At 40.6% G+C, this 22,907-nt stretch overlaps 1 protein-coding gene across 2 annotated transcripts; it reads left to right on the top strand.

Moving 5' to 3' along the window:
• Positions 1 to 789: 789 nt before the first annotated feature.
• On the top strand, positions 790 to 21,509 carry LOC103713516 (calcium-dependent protein kinase 10-like). 2 transcript variants are annotated; one of them, XR_015968784.2, is made up of 9 exons: positions 790 to 1,335; positions 1,426 to 2,373; positions 4,258 to 4,401; positions 4,499 to 4,651; positions 5,098 to 5,213; positions 8,457 to 8,624; positions 10,023 to 10,247; positions 10,350 to 10,596; positions 21,344 to 21,509. XR_015968784.2 is itself a non-coding variant. In XM_008800475.6 (8 exons), the coding sequence occupies exons 2-8, from the start codon at positions 1,545 to 1,547 to the stop codon at positions 10,470 to 10,472; spliced, it is 1,758 nt and encodes a 585-aa protein (XP_008798697.2). In that variant the 5' UTR covers positions 790 to 1,335; positions 1,426 to 1,544; the 3' UTR covers positions 10,473 to 10,798. The 2 variants fall into 2 exon arrangements, 1 of the variants encoding a protein (XP_008798697.2); XM_008800475.6 differs by lacking the exon at positions 21,344 to 21,509 and having other exon boundaries at positions 10,350 to 10,798.
• Positions 21,510 to 22,907: the final 1,398 nt, after the last annotated feature.

Raw genomic sequence — 22,907 nt, 5'->3', positions numbered from 1 at the left:
GAATTTTTGGGATCATGTTAAATTTTTTTTGCATATATTACATAAAACAGAAAATTTGCCCGCATGAACAAAATAAGTGCATGCAAGAAGAGAAAATTAGATTATATTTATGCATTACAAAATTTATATGCATGCAAGAAAAATGCACACAAGAAAATTCAATCATACTGAAATTAGGTTTCTATGGGACTCTTCGAAAAAAAATTGCTCAAAGAAATTCCACTTCTTTTTTTAAAAAAATTTAAAAAGAATTTTTTTTTTCCGCACTCGAAAAAGTGTGAATTAGAGTTTATTATCAAAGTGATCAAAGGTAGCAGGAGCTCATAAAAAGATCTTGTCTCTATTCCTTCCGACAATTGAAGTACTATTCCATACCATAGGATCGAAACGGTTGGAGAGGTTAGTATCACATTTCTTGTTTTAAGATTTTCATTATTCTTCTATTAAATAGAAATATATTTTTATTTTTATTACCCTCTTGCATGGATATCATTTTTTGTTTATATTATTTATGAATGAACCAATTAAAGAGAAGAGAAGAATATTATTAATCTGGCTATATTTTTGAGAAATTTCCGGATTCCAAGTTTTCGTTCGGCGGGTTGCGTCCAATATCTGGCCCACTTCGCTCGAGTTTCGATTAATATTCGTCAATACAACGGATTACAAACCATTCACACAGACTGGGACTCCAAGCCATTGATATTACTTCCCCCAAAACGACTTGTCCATCGGTTTTCAATACGGCATTTGTTTTTTCCCCCTCGCTTCACAAAAGACCAACCTCACATGGTGATTGAACGAGGAAATGTCTCCATGGTCCAAACAAAATGCCCGCCTGTTGACATGGTCGGCGAGGAGAAATAAGAAATCATTACCAAACCTCCCGGCGTGACCGGCGCTCGCCGGCGCAATCAGCGGAGTTACCAGAGCCCACTTTTCCAACCCAAACCCTGAAAACAGTCAGAAAAACGCGTGACCATCTGCTCCACCATCAAAATCTAATGAACCCACCTCAGTTAGCTTCTGATAACAATAAAAATGAAAGGAAAAAAGAAGAAAAGAGAATTCAGATTTGGACAGCTCCAGACGCGTTTGTTTGACTCCGCCGAGTTAGAGAGAGGGGCCGTTTTTTTCCGACCGTTAAAATGACCGTCTGTGCCCCCATCTGTGTTTCCCAGCAGTGTGTCTTCCACTTCTCTGCTTATCCATCCCGCGTTAGAAGCGGAGGATTCGGTGCAGAAACGTCTCCGTGTCGGTCGGGTTTGGGTTTTCTGGGATTATGGAAGGAGTTTGTTGTTTTCAGGGAAAGATGCGACCTTTGTCCGGTTCCCGGTAAACTTGCTTGAAATTCTCTCCGTGCCTCTTCCATTTTTGATATCTTCCTCTTTGTTTTGCTAAATTTCTTTTTATCTTCTCGGAAAGTTTCTCCTGTTTTGCATCAAGTTCTTGCTATTGCTCTGGGACTATGGTTTGAATGCTCTTTGGGTGGCTCAAATCCGATGCCGGAGAGGGATTGCGGAGAAATTTGACTGTTGCTTCCGATGGGGAACGCATGTGTCGGGCCCAGCATCACAAAGAATGGGTTTTTCCAATCAGTTTCTGCCATTCTCTGGCGTGCCCGACCGCCGGAGGCCGTCCTCGCACATGCCAACGGCGAGCCCGTCTGTGACGAGTCCTCGGCGGCGCCGGCTAAAACAGCCGCTGTCGTCCAAAGCAAGCCTCCGGATCCAGTTAAGATCCAGGAAGAAGAAACAAAGCCTGCTGAACTTCCTCCTCAAGAAGAGGCAAAACCGGCAAACGAGCCGCCGACACACAGGAAGCCGCACCATGTCAAGAGAGCCTCGAGCGCCGGCCTTCTGACGGATTCGGTATTGAGGCGTAAAACGGCGAATTTGAAGGATATTTATCGCATAATAAGGAAGCTCGGGCAGGGGCAGTTCGGAACTACGTATCTGTGTGTGGAGAAGGCAACTGGGAAGGAGTATGCTTGCAAGTGTATCTTGAAGAGGAAATTAACGACAGAAGATGATGTGGAGGATGTGAGGAGAGAAATCCAGATAATGCATCATTTATCAGGCCACCCGAATGTTATTTCCATCAAGGGTGCTTATGAAGATGCTGTGGCTGTTCATGTTGTCATGGAGTTGTGTGCAGGGGGTGAGCTATTTGATAGGATTATCCAGAAGGGGCATTACACAGAGAGAAAAGCAGCAGAGCTTGCACGAGTGATTGTGGGTGTTGTGGAAGTTTGCCATTCATTGGGGGTCATGCATCGTGATCTGAAGCCGGAGAATTTTCTGTTTGTCAACCAGACAGAGGAGGCACCTCTGACGACCATCGACTTTGGATTGTCGATTTTCTTTCAGCCAGGTACATTTATCTTTTCTCAATTTAAGTGTTTAGTTACTTCATTATACCTGCAAACTATAAAGTTCCAGGTGCACCTTCATATATATAGGCTTTGTTTCTGAAACTATTGTCATCTAGCCATATTGTTGCCTTAATGAAGGCCAACTACATCCATGATGCACATTGCCATGGTATTTTCTAATTACTTCAGAGACTTTTATTATGGTGCTAAAGAGGTTTGTTTGAAGCATGACAACATGAAACCCAAAAATAATGGCTCTTAGCTGTTAAGAGAGCTATCTAAAGAAACTCGGTGTGATAAAATGTATTCGATCCATATTAGTTGCTTTCATGTCATGAATTTTCGATCATAATTCGAAGGAGCTCTCTTTTAGTTATAGAGAACAGAATAGGTGCGCAATATGTCTATATGAAAATTATCATGAGTGATCAAGCATGTCAACCTTGGGATTTGAACAATTGATAGGAGGAAGTGAAGGAAATGCAGAAGGATTTTCAATTTGCTGTCTGCCTGACTGCTTCGTGTCAGTCATTTTGAAGGAATTTTCATGCATCAAGTGGCCACAGTTACTGCAAGACCAGAACAATGGAAATGGTCTAATAAAGCATAAGATTAATTTAACCATTGCAATGTTGTCATGTACCTATAGAAAATAGAAGAACTTATTGCTAATCTACTAAGGCATGGAAGTCTTACTTTTTGGATCTATTGAAATCCTGTCAATGATTGTGAATTATCATCATATGGTCTTATGATTGCTTGGACCACTAATTTGAAGTATTAGGACTCATGTTTTTCTTATGCTGACATAAAGAGGATTGGCTGCAGAATGAAATTGTCTTTGCAAAATAATAGTGTCCAATTATTGTGGAAACATGGTTGGGGGTCTCCATGATATGTGACCTCTGAGATGAGTTTTAGTACCTGCTGCTGAAAATTTTGGAAAATTCTTATGAAATAAACCCAAGGGCGGGGAATTGTACAGATATTAACGAGGTTTGTAAGGAAATTTTGTGTGAAATCAAGGGTCTAAACCTTGTAGATGTGGACCATAAAAGAGAATGCGAACTATAGGAAACAATGAAAATCGGTTATCTTTACCATATTGCTGATAAACAAATTTCTGCTTCAACATCAGTTGTGGCGTCCGCCTGTGAGATCTCTGATGTGACCATGTCCCTATTCCAGCAAACCCATGGATAAACCTACTGGCTATTTACAAAGTCCCGGTGTATCAAATTCTTAACGAAGGCGTACAGTTTCTTTTCAGGTTTCTAGTGTAACTGATGCCCTAGGGAAATGTTGTTATGACAATAGATTAGACAGATGGGGTGAATGCCTCTTTGCACTTCTTTGTTGATGTATAAAAAGAACAAGATTGGATGACCATGTAAGATGTTTTAGTTGCTGGTTTCACCATGTCAGATTGAGCACGGGGTTTGTCTGGTGATTGGTTGCCTCTGCATGAATTTCTGTATTACATGCACATGTTAATGCATTTTCAAACAGATTCCAGTTGCTCAAGCTATCCATTTGTAGCTCTAAGTATTTCCTTCTCTGAAACTTTTATAGTGACACTTCACCTATTTTTCTGTGGACATAAAATTGAACTAAGTTCTTTTGTTTTTTAGACATAGTACCACTATCCTGATTTCCTGTTTTAATAAGACTCTTCAGATAGAAAGAGATAATATATAACGTATAAATAATTTTGCATGAAGCTATTGAATTATTTCAGTGCAAATCTTTATATCGCCCTCAAATATTTTCCTTGATTTAGTCTAATTCCACGAGTTTGACCTATCATTTACTTATTTTCCTTCAAGACATTATAATACCTTTCTATATCTGATTAATAACCCCCTTTTGTTCTAATATTTCAGGAGAAATATTCACTGATGTCGTTGGTAGCCCTTATTATGTTGCACCTGAAGTCCTGAAAATGCAATATGGTCCAGAGGCAGATGTCTGGAGTGCTGGGGTAATAATTTACATCCTTCTTAGTGGTGTCCCTCCATTTTGGGCTGGTAAGAACTTTGGTCTTCATTAAACACTTAAGCCTATCTATACATCATTACGATCATCTTTGCAACTAATTATGATGCCTTTGATTTTTTGCATCAGAAACTGAGCAAGATATATTTGAAGAGGTTTTACATGGCAAACTTGACTTTCAGTCACATCCATGGCCTAGCATCTCAGCAAGCGCTAAAGATCTTGTAAGGAGAATGCTTGTTAGGGATCCCAAAAAGCGGTTGACTGCACATGATGTTTTGTGTAGGTTCTCAATCTAGTGTCATTGCTTCCATTTTGAGATCTTCACTGTGGTTTGAAACTCGTTCAAGTCTGTTTCCGGAGAAAATATTCATAATTACATAATATCCATTTGAGGAGCTCAATACAAGGAGCTCAATACAAAAAGAATAATGGATCATATCTAGTGGTGTAGCAAGAAATCATCACATACTTTAAACTTGGCAGGGTGACAATATGAACTAAATAATAAGCTTAAGCTTGGCTTTTGATCATGCAACGCTACCTACAAATGGTCAATTTGATCTATTATATTATGCAATTTTTGATGAAATTTCTGAACAGTTGTAAATGGAAGTTGCAAATAAAAGTGAATTTTATCTCTCTGAGGAAAAATATGATTGCTCAGCTTAGATTCATGTCACAGAGTTTATGATCTAAGATCATTCAAATTGTCATCTTTCTTGCAGGCCATCCTTGGGTTCAGGTTGATGGTGTTGCTCTCGATAAGCCTCTGGATTCTGCAGTTCTGTCTCGCTTGAAGCAATTCTCTGCAATGAACAAGCTTAAGAAGATGGCTCTCAGAGTAAGTTCTGGAATTCAGGAAGCTCATAAATTAAAGACGGTGTTAATTTGTGCAGTTCTTGGAAAATAATTATATATACCAACAACAGTGATTCTTATATGTGACCAACAAGTAATAAATGTTGGGCCTTTTATGAATATCTGATTATGCAAATTTATGTTGTATAGAGAAGGGGCAATATGCATTGTCATGCATGTCTAGACCCATATTTTCTAGTAAAACATTTTTGAAATCCTTTTCTTCTTAAATTGATTAAATACTCCTTGTGGATTATCAATGTTTTCTTACGATTATTGATATAGAAATTTGGTGGACACAATGATGCTTAAAGTCCTACGTACATTGTGAATTGGGTGATGCCCCAGTAATCACTCCCCCTCCTCTCCTTGGAGCTTGTTCTGGGTTTGAGTTTTCGGTGGTGCATCTCTAAGTATTTGGAGTTGGTAATTTACTATCTTCCCTTCCTTTCTCAATCGAGAAAAAAATGGGTCCTAAAAACATTTTGATTTCTAGTGTTCCATGTTTCTCATTCCAGGGCTATGGCCACTCCTCTCCTCACACCTCTTCATACACATCTGCTGCAGTCATGTACTCCAGTCTACCTTCCCCTTCTTCCACCTTTACATCCAGAATTGCATGTTCCTCTCAACCTACATTCTCTCCATCTTTGCCTTATTTTGGTATGCTTATTGCATTCTATGCCTCCTTTCCAACTTCACCCCTTCCTCATCTCATCGCTGCCCCCTCCTTTGTCTAAGAAAGTTGGACTTTAGAAAGTGTAAGGTTAAGCAGTGCTGGTGCCAACTAACAGAAGGAATGGAGGTTGTTATATTGGAAAAGGAAATGGGAAGAGTGTTAGCAAACTTGAAGTGGGAGTGAGCTGGCGAGAATGAGGTCCTTGCCATTGGGAAAGAAGGAAAGAGTGTAACAAGGTGTAAATTAGCAAATGGCAGGATTTCAAGATTCAGGTTTCTTGTGAAATCTCATTTGTTGTTATTTGATCTTTTATTGGCTCAAACTTGACATGCTTGGCACCAGGGAATGCCGAACCGGGCCGAACAGCCCGGTTTAGGCATTACTGAGCCTACTCAGTGCGAAACCGGATCGGGTCGGCAATCCTATTCGGTTCCGGACGAAACTGCTATTGGATCGCTAGAATCGGTCCTCTACCGACCGGAACCGACCGGAATCGGTCAATTCGGTGCCGACTCGGTGCGAACCGGCCAGTTTGCACCAAGTCAACCCGGTTTCAAACCGAGTTGGGTATGGCATTATTGCCACTGCCACTTAAGGCCTTTTGGCGTTCGAAAGGCCCGAGAAGGCCTTCCAAATGCAATTTGAAAGCGGCTCCGCCATTTTTTCTTTTCCAAAAATCCACAAACAACACTGATTTAAGCTATCAGAAGGAAGATTCAAGGCTAACTAAGGTGTGCTTCCTCTCTCCTATCTTCTTTCCTTCTTTTTTGAGGGTTGGCTTGAAAAAATAGTTCAAAAATTGTAAAATAAGAAAAGACGGGCTCTTCAAGATCATTCAAAAGGACACGATGCAACTGCAGATGATCTCGCACGTGGAGTAGGATCCATAGACGTATCAGGTTTCGAGTCGTATATTGGATCCTATTATCCGCAGCCACATACAACCTATGATCTATATGTAAATGGATATGGATATGGTGTGTCTGAGGCATCTTCTGGTGCTACTATCCTACGCAGCCTGGAGCGTTTTATGGATCGAAGTTTGCTGCCGACATATTCATATGGGCCCCTCCACTGTCGTATTATCAACTAAAGGACACTTCTCAGAGCTAGAGCTCCAACGAGAGATCCGAGAGTGCTTATAATTTGGTACATGTTCCTTATAGAATGAACATACAAGACTACGCCTCTTGGTTAGATAGGTAGGCTGATGTGCCTCCTGACTATGCTAATGATTCGGATATCTACAAGAGGTATCGCCACTCGATTCAATTTTAGGTATCAGTATGTATGTTGAATTTTAAATATATATAATTGATTATATATTTTTTTTTAATTTTTACATCATTACTGGGTTTGAAGATATTTTACGTTGTTCATTTTATGATTTGTATCATTTTAAAGTAATAAGATGCATCATCTAGGTTTAACCAGAATTTTAAAAAAATAAAAAAAATCAAAAAAATATCAAATTAGACTTAAATTTATTGAAAAAGTTAAAAAAGAGTAATTACCAATTATTTTTTTTGAAAACTCCAAAAAACAATTGGGGGTGGCGGTCCGTGAACCAATACACCCTACCGGTTCGGTATAGTACCGAACTGTACCGGACATCGACCGGTATGCCCTCTTGGCACCATCAAATTACTTCGATAATCTATACACAAATGTTGCCCCCCTACTTTTGAAGAAGTCAATGTTCTCTTGTTTGAGCTTTGTGTTGCTTTTTGATGTCTTCATAAACTGTGAAAATTATCTCTTTGCTTCATATATTGTTTTAAAGTGTCATAAAAGCTGGCTGGTTTTGCAAACATGGAAATAGTTTGCATCAGTTAGTTCAGCCCCTATACTGAAATGTATGAGTAAACTTGTTAACCTATACTCCACCTGCCTTACTTATGGGGTACTTGAAGTCCTGATCTATGCCTGACTTGCCTAGTTGATATATTTGACATATTGTTTCCGCATTATATTCTTTTTGCCACCTTTACCTCTTAGTTAAGGGCATCACTACTGTATTACTATATTCTTTAAAGTTTTTTGGCAATACAAGTCCCGGAAAAGAAATACGTATGATTATTTATGGCACTACTTATGGTGGTATTAATAAAAATTTATAATTTCCATGAAATGTATCATAAAAAAGTACATACATGCTCCACTGACTACTATGCCTTACGACTTCACCAATGGTTCAAATCACTATGTGGTGCAACATGTACTTGATAATTGCAAATGTTGCACCCCCTCTTAGTAATTCTATTTCTTCTAGTAATTATATCAACTAACCATGTATGTAAAATTTGTTATGTTCTGTTTCCTTTTCATTGTTGCTTTACTATTTTTAATGGTTTACACCTATCTTCAAAATCTAGCATTGTCTACCGCCTGCTTTTATTATTACAATAAACATCTAATTTCTACTCCATGTACTTGATTCAGTGAGCATGCCTCATAAATTTTAATAATTCGTAGCGCATGCACTCTGCTATAATCATCATTTCACATTGTTCTCTTTTCTCACTTTTTTTTAAAAAAATTGTATAGGTTATTGCTGAAAGCCTCTCAGAGGATGAAATTGCTGGCCTCAAGGAGATGTTTAAGATGATAGACACAGACAATAGCGGACAGATCACTTTTGAAGAACTCAAGGCTGGATTGAAAAGAGTGGGTGCTAACCTTAAAGAGTCAGAAATTTATGCACTTATGCAGGCGGTAAGTGTCAACTTAAATTCATTGGAATTAGAATTGTTGCATGTTTGATAGTTAATGTTTTTTTTTCTCTAGTGAGAAGTAACCAACTATAGCTCATAAATCTGTATTTTGTATGCCAAATCTCGTTAAGAAGAGGCTGAACAGAAAACAAAAATGGTAATGGGATTACCTGGTTTATTGTATCGAAACTTTTATATTTGTCTAGCATCCCTGCTTTGAATATGTATTAAGATTCTCGTTAATACGTAAAAAGGCTGGATTCTCTTATTTGTGATCTTTTGACTCTTCTATATATCCCTTGGAGTCTATTCTTCATCTTTTCTTTCCAAGCATGGTTGATGCTTGAAGAAGGCAGTGGAGGCAGTGAAGCTACTTCATCCACAGGAATGCTAGTGTTGATACCAAAGACTAAATTTGATCTGCTTATGATGAAAGTAGATGGTGATTAAAGGTAGACTTGGACGGCTACCTGAAACTCATTCCCAGGCTTAAACAAAACACATTTAATTTATTTTGGCTATTAAGGAAGATGATTTGTTGGAAATATGGGTTGTTCTTAACTTACCTATATGGTCTGCTTTCATCAAAGCTCCAGAATGAGTTATAGATTCTTAGTGTCTAGATGTATCATGCATGGATCAGTGTGTCAAAAAGAACAAATATACTGTTCTACAATATTAATGCTAGCATGAATCCTCAATATGAAAACAAGATCTTAATAATATACTATTGAACACTAAAGATGACTTGATTTTAGTACTGACGCACCTGATTTCTAGTGTTGAAGTATCTTTTGTGCTAGCCAACCCCAAGTGGTTGGGAAAAGGCTAGATGGTTGTGGTTATAAGTATCTTTTGAACTTTGAAGTATATAAGCACCCTAGATTTAATTATTAGTTAGATGCATATGTATATGTTGATAGATGTAACGTTGTAACTACAACAAGCATTTTAAACCATACTTTAACAACAAAGAGACATCAAGGTAACATAGGAAATATAATTTTACCCAAAAGAATTGTTTGATTAAACCTTAATACATGGTCTGTGTATTCTGTTGTCCTGATTACACCATATTAGTGAAGTGATAACAATTGATAATAACTGACACAGGATAAATGTTAGCATCCAAGATACCTCAGGATGAGGCATGGAAGTAACAGTCTATTCATTCTAAATATGGACAATTGTAGTTAGTGAAACCATGGCTTCATATGGTAAAATGTCACACTTTTGGGTAAGCCCTTCTAAGTTTTGATGGAGAATGAGTTTTATTTGATTTGTTTCATCTGTGGATAGTCACTGCTCATTCTCAAAATACTCATTATATCTGAGAGAGTGCACCAGTATAATATTCTACTCGTCATCTTTTATAATTTCTCTCCTATGCAAATTGCAGGCGGATGTTGATAACAGTGGTACAATTGATTATGGCGAGTTTATTGCTGCCACTTTACATATGAACAAGATTGAAAGGGAGGATCACTTATTTGCTGCCTTCTCATATTTTGACAAAGATGGGAGTGGTTACATAACTCAAGATGAGCTGCAGCAGGCTTGCGAAGAGTTTGGTATAGAAGATGTCCGACTAGAAGAAATGATCAGAGAAGTGGATCAAGACAATGTAATTTTTTTACTCTCACATCTATTTTAATTGAAATCTTTAATCTGTATTAAGGAAAATGATGTGCTCATCTTAGTTGTTTTTTATTTTTTTATTTTGCAGGATGGATGCATAGATTATAATGAATTTGTTGCAATGATGCAAAAAGGAAATGCTGGCTTTGGCAAGAAAGGGTTGCAAAATAGTTTCAGCATTGGTTTTAGGGAGGCTCCAAGGCTTGGTTAACTAGATAGTGAGAAGGTCTTCATTCTTTTTCTTTAATCATTGTTTATAGATTTAACATAGGTTTGAAATCGCGCTCCAGCTGTAGAGATCCAGGGTGCCCTCAGAATTGGAAAATATGGCAGAGGTAGGTTCTGTAAGCTGAATCTGAAAAATGAATAGTGGTGCATGATGTTTCTCTTGTTGTTTAGATGGTCTTATGGTCAGCTGTAGCTGTTTTCTGCTGCTCTTACCAGGCTACTTTAGCATGAAGTATTTCATCATTTTGTTATTATATGTATCTCTATGATTGTTGGTTACTGGTCATATTTGCTTATATTTTTTGGTCAGATGAATTCTCATGCAAGGTTTATAATTTTTCTTATTTATAATCCACTACAGATTAGCGATGAAATTTCATTTTTCAAGGCACATGGATTACAGTGGCAGCTGATTCCTACTAAGCGTCCTTGGTAACCTCTTTGCTGTGTTTAGGCTTGAAAGTGGAGTCGCTTGAGTAAAGAAGTGGATTTCTTAGAAAAGATCAGGACTTAATTATGTAATACAAATGGCTGAAACACTTGACAAGGAGTATTAACAAACCAAAATAATTACCTAGCAAATTTCAGAATATTACCTAGAATGCAAATCTTCAAACTTTACACAGATTGTTGTCTATTTATTTTCATTGCGCTGCAATGAACTCTAGGTGTTTCTCATGATAATTAACAACTAATCCCTTCTGAACAATGGTATGTTGGATGCATGAACCATGCAGCAATAATATTCCTCCACAGATCCAGTGATAAAAGTTGAAAGAGGAAATGTACAACTCGATGCATATTCAAATATTATCTCATTTCATTACAATCTTGCAACTAGAATAAGTTCCTTGGGCATTAATGACATATATGAAGCAGCTCACATTAGCTAAAATAAATTAGTAGACTTATTAATCATCCATAGGGCTTGTAGGGGAGCGGCTCAGCCTTCCTTTTTTAAATTATGTTAAAAATTTAATTCGTAGTTATAGTCCTGATATTTCTTGCCTTCTTGCAAGAAAAATCTCTGAGAATTTTTTCCCTAGAATTCAGAGATTCATTGCTCATCTATGGAATTTCTTTGTTGTGCCTGCAAAGGTTTTATCTGGTGGCATTATTGTTATATGAAGGAAGGATCTGGGTAATGCAAACTTTATATGCAAACAAACAAGTAGTCTTCGGTAATATATCTCAACCTATATATCCTTCATGGATTCTTATTATTGTGTATGCTAGCACAAATATTGTGGAAAAGAGGATAATATGGGAAGATACCTTTAATGAACTTGCTATGGGTATACCTATGGCTCTAACTAGAGAATTTAATGGTAATACATGTGCTAATGACAAAAAGGGGGCAAGGCCTTTCATATTCACAGAAATGTTACAGAATTTTAAAAATTCCTTCAATCCAATGGTCTAACTGAACTGGATTTTGAGGGTCCTAATTACACCTAGTGCAACAATAGAATGGGTCTTGCTCATGTTTGGGAAAGATCGAGTGTTTGCCTCAAGCAAGTGAAGGGACCTCTTTCCTGAATCTAAGTTGCATCATTTGGCTTGTTATGCATCTGATCGCTAGTCTATTTTACTTATTGCCATGGATAAGTTTCTTAATAATACTAATCTTTTTCATTTTGAAAAATTCTAGTCATCTTGCAAAGAAATACAAGTAGTCTGACAAGCTTGGATATGCTGTGGCAATTCTTCTCCATGTATCGAGGTACCTTTGTTGCTCAAGAACGCCACAGAAGCCCTCAAGAGATGGGACAGAGAATATATTGGCAAAATTTTCAAGAAGGGAGTGATAATAATGAAATCCTTGATCTATATATTGAGGTTGCTCAAAATAGGGGTCTTAATCATTAGGAGCACATGAAATTATTGAAATTACTTCGGCTATAAAACAAGAATTTTTGCATGCAGGAAATTTTTTTGGAGGCAAAAATCTAGAATCCAGTGGCTCGAAGATGGTGATCCCAACGCTCAATTCTTCAATTGGTATACCATTCTGCGAAATTGAAGGAATAGAATGACAACGATAAGAGCACTTGATGGACAAATGGTGGAAGAAGATGATGAGATTAGACGGACCCTTATGTATGATTTCAGCAAAAAAGGGACTGTAAACCAATGCATAGATGAGATCTGGATGCGTCCAGTCTCCTTGAAGATCAGTGATGATTAGAATGGGAGGCTAATCTCAGCAGTTACATTGGAGGAGATTGAGCATGCAATAAAAAGTATGCACTCGGATAAGGCTCCTAGTTCTGATGGCTTTCAACTACTATTCCTTAAGGAGTTTTGACCTATCATAGAAAATGAGATAATCCTTGCTATTAAATATTTTTTCAGAACTACTTTTATGCCTTTTTCGTGGAAGGAAACGTTTAAAACCTTCATCCCAAATAAACAAAATCCAGTGCCACTGAATGATTACAGACCAGCTAATCTTTGTTATCCACTAAAAAAAATTGTGACTAAAAAAAATCTAGTAAATAGAATGAAATCAATCATTCCATCCTTGATACCTGATGCTCAAGGAGCCTTTGCTCATGATCTCAATATTTCTGATAATATTTTATTAGCCTAGGAAATAATGCATTCATTGGAGAAGGCTTATACTAGGAAAAGGTTGATGGTACATGGAAAGGGTTTATGATAGAGTTAAATGAGATTGTTTATTTGCAATCCTCTCTCATTTTGGCTTTCATGACAGATTGATCTTTTTTGGATTAAGGCTTGCGTTACTGCTCCCAGATTCTGATAATATTTTATCAGCATAGGAAATAATGCATTCATTGGAGAAGGCTTATACTAGGAAAAGGTTAATGGTACTTAAGGTAGACATGGAAAGGGTTTATAGAGTTAAATGTGATTATTTATTTGCCGTCTTCACTTATTTTGGCATTCATGACAGATTGATCTTTTGGATTAAGGCTTGCATTACTGCTCCCAGATTCTCTGTCTTGGTCAATGGATCTCCATCGAGCTAGTTTCTTCAATGTTAGGACTTGGACAAGGATGCTCCTTATCATCCTTCTTGTTTTTTATGTTCTGAAATGCTTTCAAGGACTCCTTAACAAGCTACTGAAAGAGGTATGCTTAGGAGCTATAAATTAGTAGAGAGGGGCCTAATTTTTCATATTGCATTTGCGGATGATTGTCTATTGGCGGATAGGGCAAGAAAAAAAGATTGCTTGTGTCTCAAGAGAATTATTGATTTATACTGTACCTACCATGGGCAAAGTGTCAACTTAACTAAATCACATCTCTCTTTCAGTCCCTCCACTCCTATGTGTGTTAAAGCAAAAATCAGAAGTATCTTGCAAATCCTCGTCAAAGTAAGGGTGTGGACATATCTAGGAGTGTCTTGATCTGGTTGCAAACTTTTTGCAGCTGAGTATTATCCGATAATGAAAAAAATTAATGCCAAACTTGACAATTAGAAATGGAAGGCTTTGTCCTTTGCTGGCAGGATGACCTTGCTACAATCTGTGCTCTCCTCTATTCCAATATATTTCATGTCAAGTTGCAATGTTCCTCAATCTGTTTTGATTAGAATGGAAAAGTATTTCAAAGCATTCCTACAAGGGCACTTGGTTGATAGAAAGGTGCTGCACCTTGGAACATTGTGTCTTCCTAGATCGGATGGGGACCTAGGTCTTCAACTTTTAAGCATCAGGCAAAAGGCATTTATGTGTAGGATTGCTAGCCATTCTCAGCCTAACTCCTTTATGGGCTAAAGTGGAATGTGCTAGGTACCACTTTCCCAAATCTTGGAATACCTACAATATACCTTGTGGATGTTCCAATATTTGGAGAAGAATATGCTTGAATGCTACTATCCTTTAGCACCAGAGATGCCTCGGAACCGATCACGACTCATATGAAAGGCCGGCCAACCAAAGCTCACCACAAAGCCTACAGACTGCCAACTAGAGCCCGCCATGTGGCATGCTTAGAAGTGCACGGCTGAATTCAAATTTCAAAGACTCCCTACAGCTAGCGACACGTCGGCTAAAATCTCGAGCAGCCTTTAAGATCATGCAAGGCAAAAGGGAAGAAATGATCCGCGTGCGAAACACTCGCACCTTATTCTCGGAACTTGCAGAGGCTTGCCAAACCTGGCCAACCGACGTGCCCGAATTCTAGGGCGACAGGCTCTTGCCTTCGCCTATACAATCCACACTCCGAGGGATCATCTAAGTAAGTGCTTAGGTGCCCTGATAGACTGCTGACAACCTCCTTTGTTCCCTGAGTATCGTTCTGACTTAGGCATTGAAAGGTCCCACGTTGAACACACTCTAGCAAGAAGACTTCATTATCTTTGTTGTTTTAGGTCGGAGCTCGATTGCGGATTAGGATCATGATTACAACCATCCACCTTGAGTCGAAGCCTTGCACGACACAAGTAGCATATGGCCGAGCCCTCCAGCACCTCTCCCACTTAGCGCCCGAGACAGGCCGGGCCTTAGCGGCAACAGATTTGAGCTAGAGGAAGGATCAAAGATCCCATTATAGGAGGTCTCATCTATAAAAAGAAAATAACCTGTTATCATGAAGTCTCCAAAGGCACAACCTATTGACCCTAAAGGATTTATTTTGATTATGCAAAATAGTTGACTACAAAGTTGATTAATCTATTGCTTTGAGTTTAATTCATTAATTTTAAAAATCAAAGAAGAAAGCCTTTAGCTACTCTCAAAAGAAGATTATCTATCTAAAGCTCCAGAGCCATTACGTAGTGTTCTATTTTTTTATTTTGTTAGCTGCATTCACACCCGTAGTGTGTAAGCCGCCGTTGCACCAAAAAAAAAAACAAACATTCCTTGGAAGCTCATATATAAAACATTCCCAGCCTAACTCCTTTATGGGCTAAAGTGGAATGTGCTGCCCCCCGAAGTCGAGGAGCTGTCGATATTAGGATCCATGGCCGTTCGGGAGCATCTTTTTCTTCTCGGTTGAGCTCGGTTTGAGGGTCGTCCGGCAAGGTGGACTCCACCAAGAAGTCGGCGAGCGCTTGAGCTTTAATCGCCGGACTAGGGCGGTACCCAAGATCAAATTTTTTGAGCTCAACTGCCCATTTTGCAATCCTTCCAGCTCGATGACCGCTGCAAAATTTGCCGTATAGGTTGGTCGGTCAGCACTGCTATGGTGTGCGCCTGAAAGTATGGTCGAAGCCTACGGGCCGAGGTGACGAGTGCGTAGGTTGTTTTCTCTAACTTGGAATATCTAGTCTCCGCATCTCGCAGGATTCGGTTAGTATAGAATATGGGCTTCTGGCATTTGTCTTCTTCTCGGACTAGTACCGAGCTCATTGCGGTTGGAGAGACTGTAAGATACAGGTAGAGAACCTCCCCACACTAGGGCTTTGTAAGCAGAGGAGGAGAGGTGAGACAGCGTCCGAGCTCTTCAAAGGCTTGCTGGCACTCCTCGGACCATACAAAATCCTTTGGCTTCTTGAGGATCTTGAAGAACGGGAGTGTATTTATTGAGATTTTGGGAAGGAGACCTCGAGCGAACCGGGCTCCTAAGCCGAGGAGGATTCTTCTCGCGCTGGGGGATCTGATCCTTGGGCGGAAGCGTTCCTCGTGGCGCTTCTTCTGCATTTTAGTAGGCCGCTTGGCTGCCTCGCACCGAGAGGCCATGGATTCCTCAGCCTTGGCGTACTTTCGAGCTCAAGCCAACACTTCTGCAAAGTCGGCAGGGAAGCTTTTCTCGATGGAGAAGTGGAACTTGTAGGACCAAGCTCCAGTCTTCAACGCCGACATGGCGATGGACTGGTCGAGATCGCGAACCTCCTATGTGGCCAAGGTAAAGCAATCGATATAGCCTTTCAGGGATTCTCTTTTTCTCTGCTTGATGGCGAAGAGGGAGTCTGAGATCCGACACTGACGCCGGCTGGCAGCAAAGTGGGTGGCAAGCTGCCTGCCTAGCTACTCGAAGGAAAGGAATGAGCTGGGCTTCAACCCAGAGAATCAAAGGTGAGCTGCCTTGCGAAGAGTTGCTGGAAAGGCCCTGCAAAGTAGGACGTCTGTAGCCCCTTGGAGTGTCATAAGAGCCTTGTAGCTCTCCAGATGATCCAAAGGATCGGATGAGCCGTCATATGGCTCTATTGCAGCATCTTGAACCTTTGGGAGATTGGCTCATCAGCTCCTCATCGAGGAAACGAAAACGGAGACTCGGTTATGAAGTCAACGTCGACGTCGCACTTCGGAGCTTGTTCTCGAAGCATTTGAATTTGTCGCTCCAACTCCTCGATTTTTTTGTTGAGCTTGGGGGGGTGTCGTTGCATGTGGTTGACGGGGCCTCTCCGGCTCTTGGTCGATGCTACAGGCATCCCGTCATGGGGCGGACCCTGTCGCTGATAGTTGCTCCTGTGATCGGGGTGTTGGGCTTCAATGCAGGCTCTCAAGGCGGTGGCTGCGCGACGAGCCACTTGGCTTGGGGATCAAGCTCGATGGAAGCTTCAATGGTGGCGAGGCTCCCTTTCGTCGTTCATCGTGCGTTGCCTAGCAGGAGAACAACGCCGCGGGTGACGTCCAATGGACTTACGTCCGCGAAAAGGGGGTGCAGACTGGACCCCGCCTCGCTGCAGGCCTTGGACGGCCGCAGTCAATGTTTGGGCCTGCTGAAGGAGCAGATCAAACTGCTCTGGCTAGACCTGAGAAATCTGGTCCGCTGGTGCAGGAGCTGCAGGGGGTGGACTTTGAAGCAAGTTGCCGGGTGTTGGTACCCAGCTACTTGATGCATTTGGAGCTCTGTAACTCCTTAACCTCATGATCACGACTTAGGCCCTTCCTCTAGCGCCAAATATTGTTCAAATTTAGCTCGAGGGTGACCACACCGGGAGAGTCGAGGGAGCTGCCGGCTGGAGTAAAAGAGAGAGCCACTTTCTGCGCGATGGTGTGCCTGCACAAAGCCTCATCAGTAGTTCCAGTGAGGGTCCTCCAACGCTCAAGTTAGGGTGGATCTTAGTTGGTCCAAAAATTCCTGTAGTGTTACATGATGAGGCTATTTATAGTCCTCGTAGAGGTGTCCAAGTGGCAGAGGTATGGCCCGTCCTCATCATGGGAGGAGATGGATTTTAGACAGATGGCGTGCAGCTAGAGCTTGCTTGACGCGCATGGCGTAGGTTGTTCCTATGAACGGTAAGACGTTGATGGGTGTGACGGGGTATGGCTGGAGCAACATGGCGTTGTCCTTAACTGTTGTTGGCCAGCAAGTAAAGCATGGCACGGTGATGTTGTAATGCACGGCCACGTAGGCAAGCGTGGGCACACATGTAGATACGGTCGTGGGCGAGGCCAAGCTCGATGAGGGGTCGCATCGTGTACTCGGCGAGGTCGGCTTGGCGGGTGCTAAGGTCGGCCTAGCTTCTCCGATTTCGAGGTTTGCTCGATAGAGCGCCCTGAGCTCAAGGGTCGGGGCACGTTGTTAGATGAGGCGCCCCGAACTTGGCCGAGGCTTATCGTTGAATATTAAGGGCGCTCCGAGCTTGGATTGGGGCATGTCGGCGAATATAAAGGCACCCCGACTCAGCTAGGGCGCGTCGGCGAATATAAGAGGCGCCCCGAGCTCGGTTGGGGCGCATTGGCGACAATAAAGGGCACCTCGAGCTCGAGTCGGGGCATGTCCGCGAATGTAAAAACGCCCCGAGCTTGAGTTGAGGCATGTCGGCGAATGTAAAGGCGAATATAAGGGGCGCATCAGCAAGTAGTCCTGCAGTTGAAGAAGCTCTTGGACTCGCAGCTGACACAATAGGGCATTCCGAGCTCGGGCCCAGAACATCATTATAAGCATCAGAAGAGGTTGCTGCAGGTCGTAGCAGCGGAGAGATCCGGCCGAGGTCAATTGAGCCTTCGGCGGAGTCCAAGATTAGGCTGGTTCTGAGTGGGACCGAGGTCCTGCCTGGTTGGTGTCGGCGTCTGCTCGGCCGGGATGGGATGATCCCTTGCCCTGAGTAGGACGATCTATTTTGCCCCCCATCAAGCCCTAATCTTGTTACCCAAATCCAAGTTGACCCAGTTTAGAGACCTTGAACCGCTCCGGTACCCGAGCAGTTGACCAACCTGTTGCCCAAGAAGACAACCCAAGAGGGGGGGTGAATTGGATTTTAAGTAATAATTGCAAATTAAAAACTTAATGAGTAACTAATTAAACTTTATTACAAGTGGATTAATTAGTTTACCATATGCAGTGGATGAGGGGAATGGGAGAGACAATTAAACAATCACAAACACAAGAGATTTTATAGTGGTTCGGAGCTAACCCTTGCTCCTACGTCCACTCCCCAAGCTTCACTTGGGAGTTCACTATAATCCCTCGGATTACAGCCGGTTGTTTTACAAGCTCACAACCCAACTTGTTGTTTTACGAGATCACAACGAACTCGGTCGGTTTTCACAGGCTCACCGACTAGAACCACCCGATTGTTTTCTCGGGATCACAATCGAACCCTTACACCGTTGGTTTTAACCTCGGCTCACCAACAAACCTCTACAACCTTGATTCAATCCCCTGATTGAATCAAGTAACAAGAAAACAGTTTGTAAAGAGTACAGGAAAAGCTTCTTAACAAGCAAATATGAACAATATAAATAATGTAGAGTTAGAAGCCCTCAAACAGATTTTGGAAGAGGAAGAAGGGGCTTCTCGAACTCTGAGTCTCCTCTTTGAATGCACTGGTGGTCTGATGTCAGAGGAGAGCCTTGAATGCGAGGAAGACGTTTGGAGGATGGACTTCAATGCACTTCTTTCTTCTTTCTCTTGTATTAACTCTTGAAAGGCTTTGGTAGGTGGAAATCCCTTTTGCTTTGAATGGAGTCTCTCTTTCTTGCTCTATTACTGTTCACTCTGGCTATTTAAGCAATCCCCATCGAAAACTAGCCATTAGACACACTTTTAGAGCCGTTCTGCACAATCTGCAACTCCTGACAAAGTGTCCGTTGGGATTGGAGTCGACTCGCTCGATCTGGAGTCGACTCGGCTGTTGCTGGAGTCGACTCATGCTTTACTGGAGACGACTCGCCCACTGTTCAAAATTTGAAATAAAGTGCTGTCCCGTTCTGGAGTCGACTTGGCTAAACCTGGAGTCGACTCGCCAATGTCCGGAGATGATTCTCCCTTCTGGAGACGACTCGTTCTTCAGGAATCCAAAGATCTTTCTTTCGGGTTTACTTCCTCGAGTCGACTCGGATTCTCTTGGAGTCGACTCGGCTCTCAGAGCCAGAAAAACTGGTCTTCTGTCTTTGGAGTTGAACTGCCTCGGAGTCGACTCGGACTTTACTGGAGTCGACTCGGCTCTCAGACACCGAAAAACTGGTCTTCTGTCTTTGGAGTTGAACTGCCTCGGAGTCGACTCGGACTTTACTGGAGTCGACTCGGCTCTCAGACACCGAAGTTGGCTCTCTGACTTTTAGTCTTGCATTCCTCTGAGAGTCGACTCTTGCTTCTTTAGGAGTCGACTCGCCAACCGTCGGAGTCGACTCGAGTTCTTCTGGAGTCGACTCGAGTTCTTCTGGAGTCGACTCGAGTTCTTCTGGAGTCGATTCGGCTCTCAGAGTCCAAAACAACTTCTCTGTCAATCTGTCTGTTACTCCTTGGAGTCGACTCGCACTTTGCTAGAGTCGACTCGGCAAGCATCGGAGTCGACTCGAATTCTTCAGGAGTCGACTCGGTGATAGGGTCTGAGATTCATCTTTCTGTCCTGCTGTTTGTTCTCAGTCGGAGTCGACTCGTAATGTGCCGGAGTCGACTCGAGTCTGTGCCAGAACGTCTGAAACACTTGGAGTCGACTCGAAATCTTCCGGAGTCGACTCTAGTTCCAGACTTTGGTTCAAACTGAGTTCCATACTTAGCCAAAATGTATTGAACCAAAGCTAGAGATAATTAAACATAAATTCACAAATATTTGGCTGAAACACTAGATTGAATTCATTAGTATAACATAAGATATACTCAAATGCTTTGAGCTCATCAAAATCAAATAGGGTTATAATCAATCACTCCACACAACCATTGCTTCAGCCCCAGCTAGATTTGACTACTTTTGATCTTTATCTGACCCATTGAATCCTTCTGGCTCGAACTAACCTGAGTAGTCGGGCACTCTCACCCGACCAACCTAATCTAGAAGCATGAGATAGTAGTGTTTAATTTTGATTCCTGGAATGATATTAAAATTAATAATATTTTAATGATATTAAACAAGTGTATTTGACACATTTGTCTGAAGTGAGATTTAAAACAAAAAGGGATAAATAACATAATACTTCAAAGTGTATTTTCCAAATTTTTGGTAAAATTAATAATTAGTTGATTAAATTCTGATATTTTGTTTTGTACTTAGTAAAATGGGTCAGGAATATTAATAATCATTTTAAAATTATGTATGTGTTATGAAATCTGAAAAATATGACTGGGCAAGTTATCTCTTTTGTATGTATGTATTCTCAGCATGGCTATAATATGGCCCCGCCAATGGAAATTATTCATTGGCCATCAACTTATAATCTGTAAGAAACCAATTTCAGCACCGCACCACCAGTAATTAAAATAGTGGTATTTGGATATCATTGCCACCGGTGGTTAATAATAGTGGTTTTCGGCACTTTATGCAACCCATGCTACTGGGTTACGTCGCCATAGCCTATTGATGTTAGGATCCTAGTATCAGTTTTTATAAAAATGCTTAATAAATTTTTAAAAAAATATATTTATTTGTGATTTATTTTTCAGTCATTATTTTGTATTTTAATTAAATATCTGTCATACTTTGTCCCCACTCTGGGGTATTATATTGCTTATTGGGCTAATGTAGCTCATTATCATATTTTCTCTGTTTTTCAGATCTAGAGGCATGATCACACAGGACTCGGGTGTGCGCTAGATTTTCTGAAGATTCTTCGGTTGTTGATATCTTAGTTAGATTAGTTAGATTTTTTTTACCACATGCTACTTTGAAACTACTGTAAGAACTTTTTGAATAAATTAATGTTTAAATAAATTTTAAGGATCTGTCATTGCTTTGATATGATCCATTGCCATGCCTGCCTGTACGGTCCGCCGTACAAACATACAGCGCCTGTCGCACTCCGGGTTCAGGGCGTGACAAAAGGAAATCTATAGTAGCCTTTTGAGGATAGCATATTGCTATTGATAATGCTGCCCATATAATTTTACATACTACCCTTATAATTATTCGTGCATCTTGATCAACATCACTTCTTAGCAAGCAAATTATGGTTCATAAGAATGCTGCAACATGTACATTTCTCAAAAAAGAATACTGAAATATGTTGGTAAAACATAAAAATAAAAGACTAGATTTCTGTAAATGTACTAGTTTCAGATCATGCTCTTCTATTTTAAGGGTGTGAGCTATTATAAAGGGGGCAATATCATATGCACATATCAGAGCAAGATATTGGGCTTCAAACAATTCAACTTGATCATTGTCGAAACTTCTCATGTCATAAGCTGGCTACAATTAGTGTGCTGGATGGGCTTTGTATATGGTGCATAAATAAAAATATAAATATGCAGAATTAACAGCCATGCTATGTGCAAAATGCACTCTAAAGTTGGATGAATAAACTATGTATAGATTGCATTGATTAATGAGTATTTAAAAAATGAGCTTATTGTGCTCAACCGGTTCTGAATTATCGATCGAGTTCTGCTATAACCTTCCAACTTCCCCACATTGTTACAATATTACATAAAGATGCAGCAATTTGCTTCAACAATTGCTATAATTCTTCTTCATATTTTTCTACATCCCCAAAATTCTCAGTTTTAGGCTTTATGTCTCCATTCCCTACAGAACTTCACAATGGGGCTCTAGCAACCCCATAAACAGTCAAATTGTACAGAAGTAACAATTTAATTTTGCAGAATCAACGTGGATCAATGGAAAAGTCATGTGAGCACAAAAACAGAGATTTCTTCCAGCAACAAAACAGAGCACAAAAAGCATACCTACAGAATATCTTATCAAATACCCCAAAATACAAAATAAAAGCAAAATATTTCGGTTCTATCTATCAAACCGTAACATAATTCCTTGCAAGTCATGCAGAACTCGGTTTTATTTGAACAAAAATCCTTAATATATGTGCATAAATAATATGGGGGTGAGATCTCTCCAATTAATCCTTCTAAATGTATATACCCTTTAAACTAAGCCTTCTATGCGTTGCAAAACAAAGATGAACCTTCCAAGCATCTCTATAGGGAAAGAAAAACTTGGTTCAGAGATCCGATACCTTTTGGTTAGATTTGGAGGCAGAAGCATGGTGAGGAGGTAATCATGCTGCAGGAGGTACATGGGGGCAGCAGCTTGGGTTCCAAATTTATGATCTAGCGATTGACGATACTCCCCTGATCCCGGAGCGGAAGCGTTGATCAGCGA

This window comes from Phoenix dactylifera, chromosome 9 (assembly GCF_051530095.1).
Source record: "Phoenix dactylifera cultivar Ajwa chromosome 9, Ajwa_hap1_PhDact_Kaust_v1.1, whole genome shotgun sequence".
In the NCBI taxonomy this organism is placed as follows: Eukaryota; Viridiplantae; Streptophyta; class Magnoliopsida; order Arecales; family Arecaceae; genus Phoenix; species Phoenix dactylifera.
Note: the sequence above shows the minus strand (reverse complement) of the source record. Positions and strands in the feature narration are given on the sequence as shown.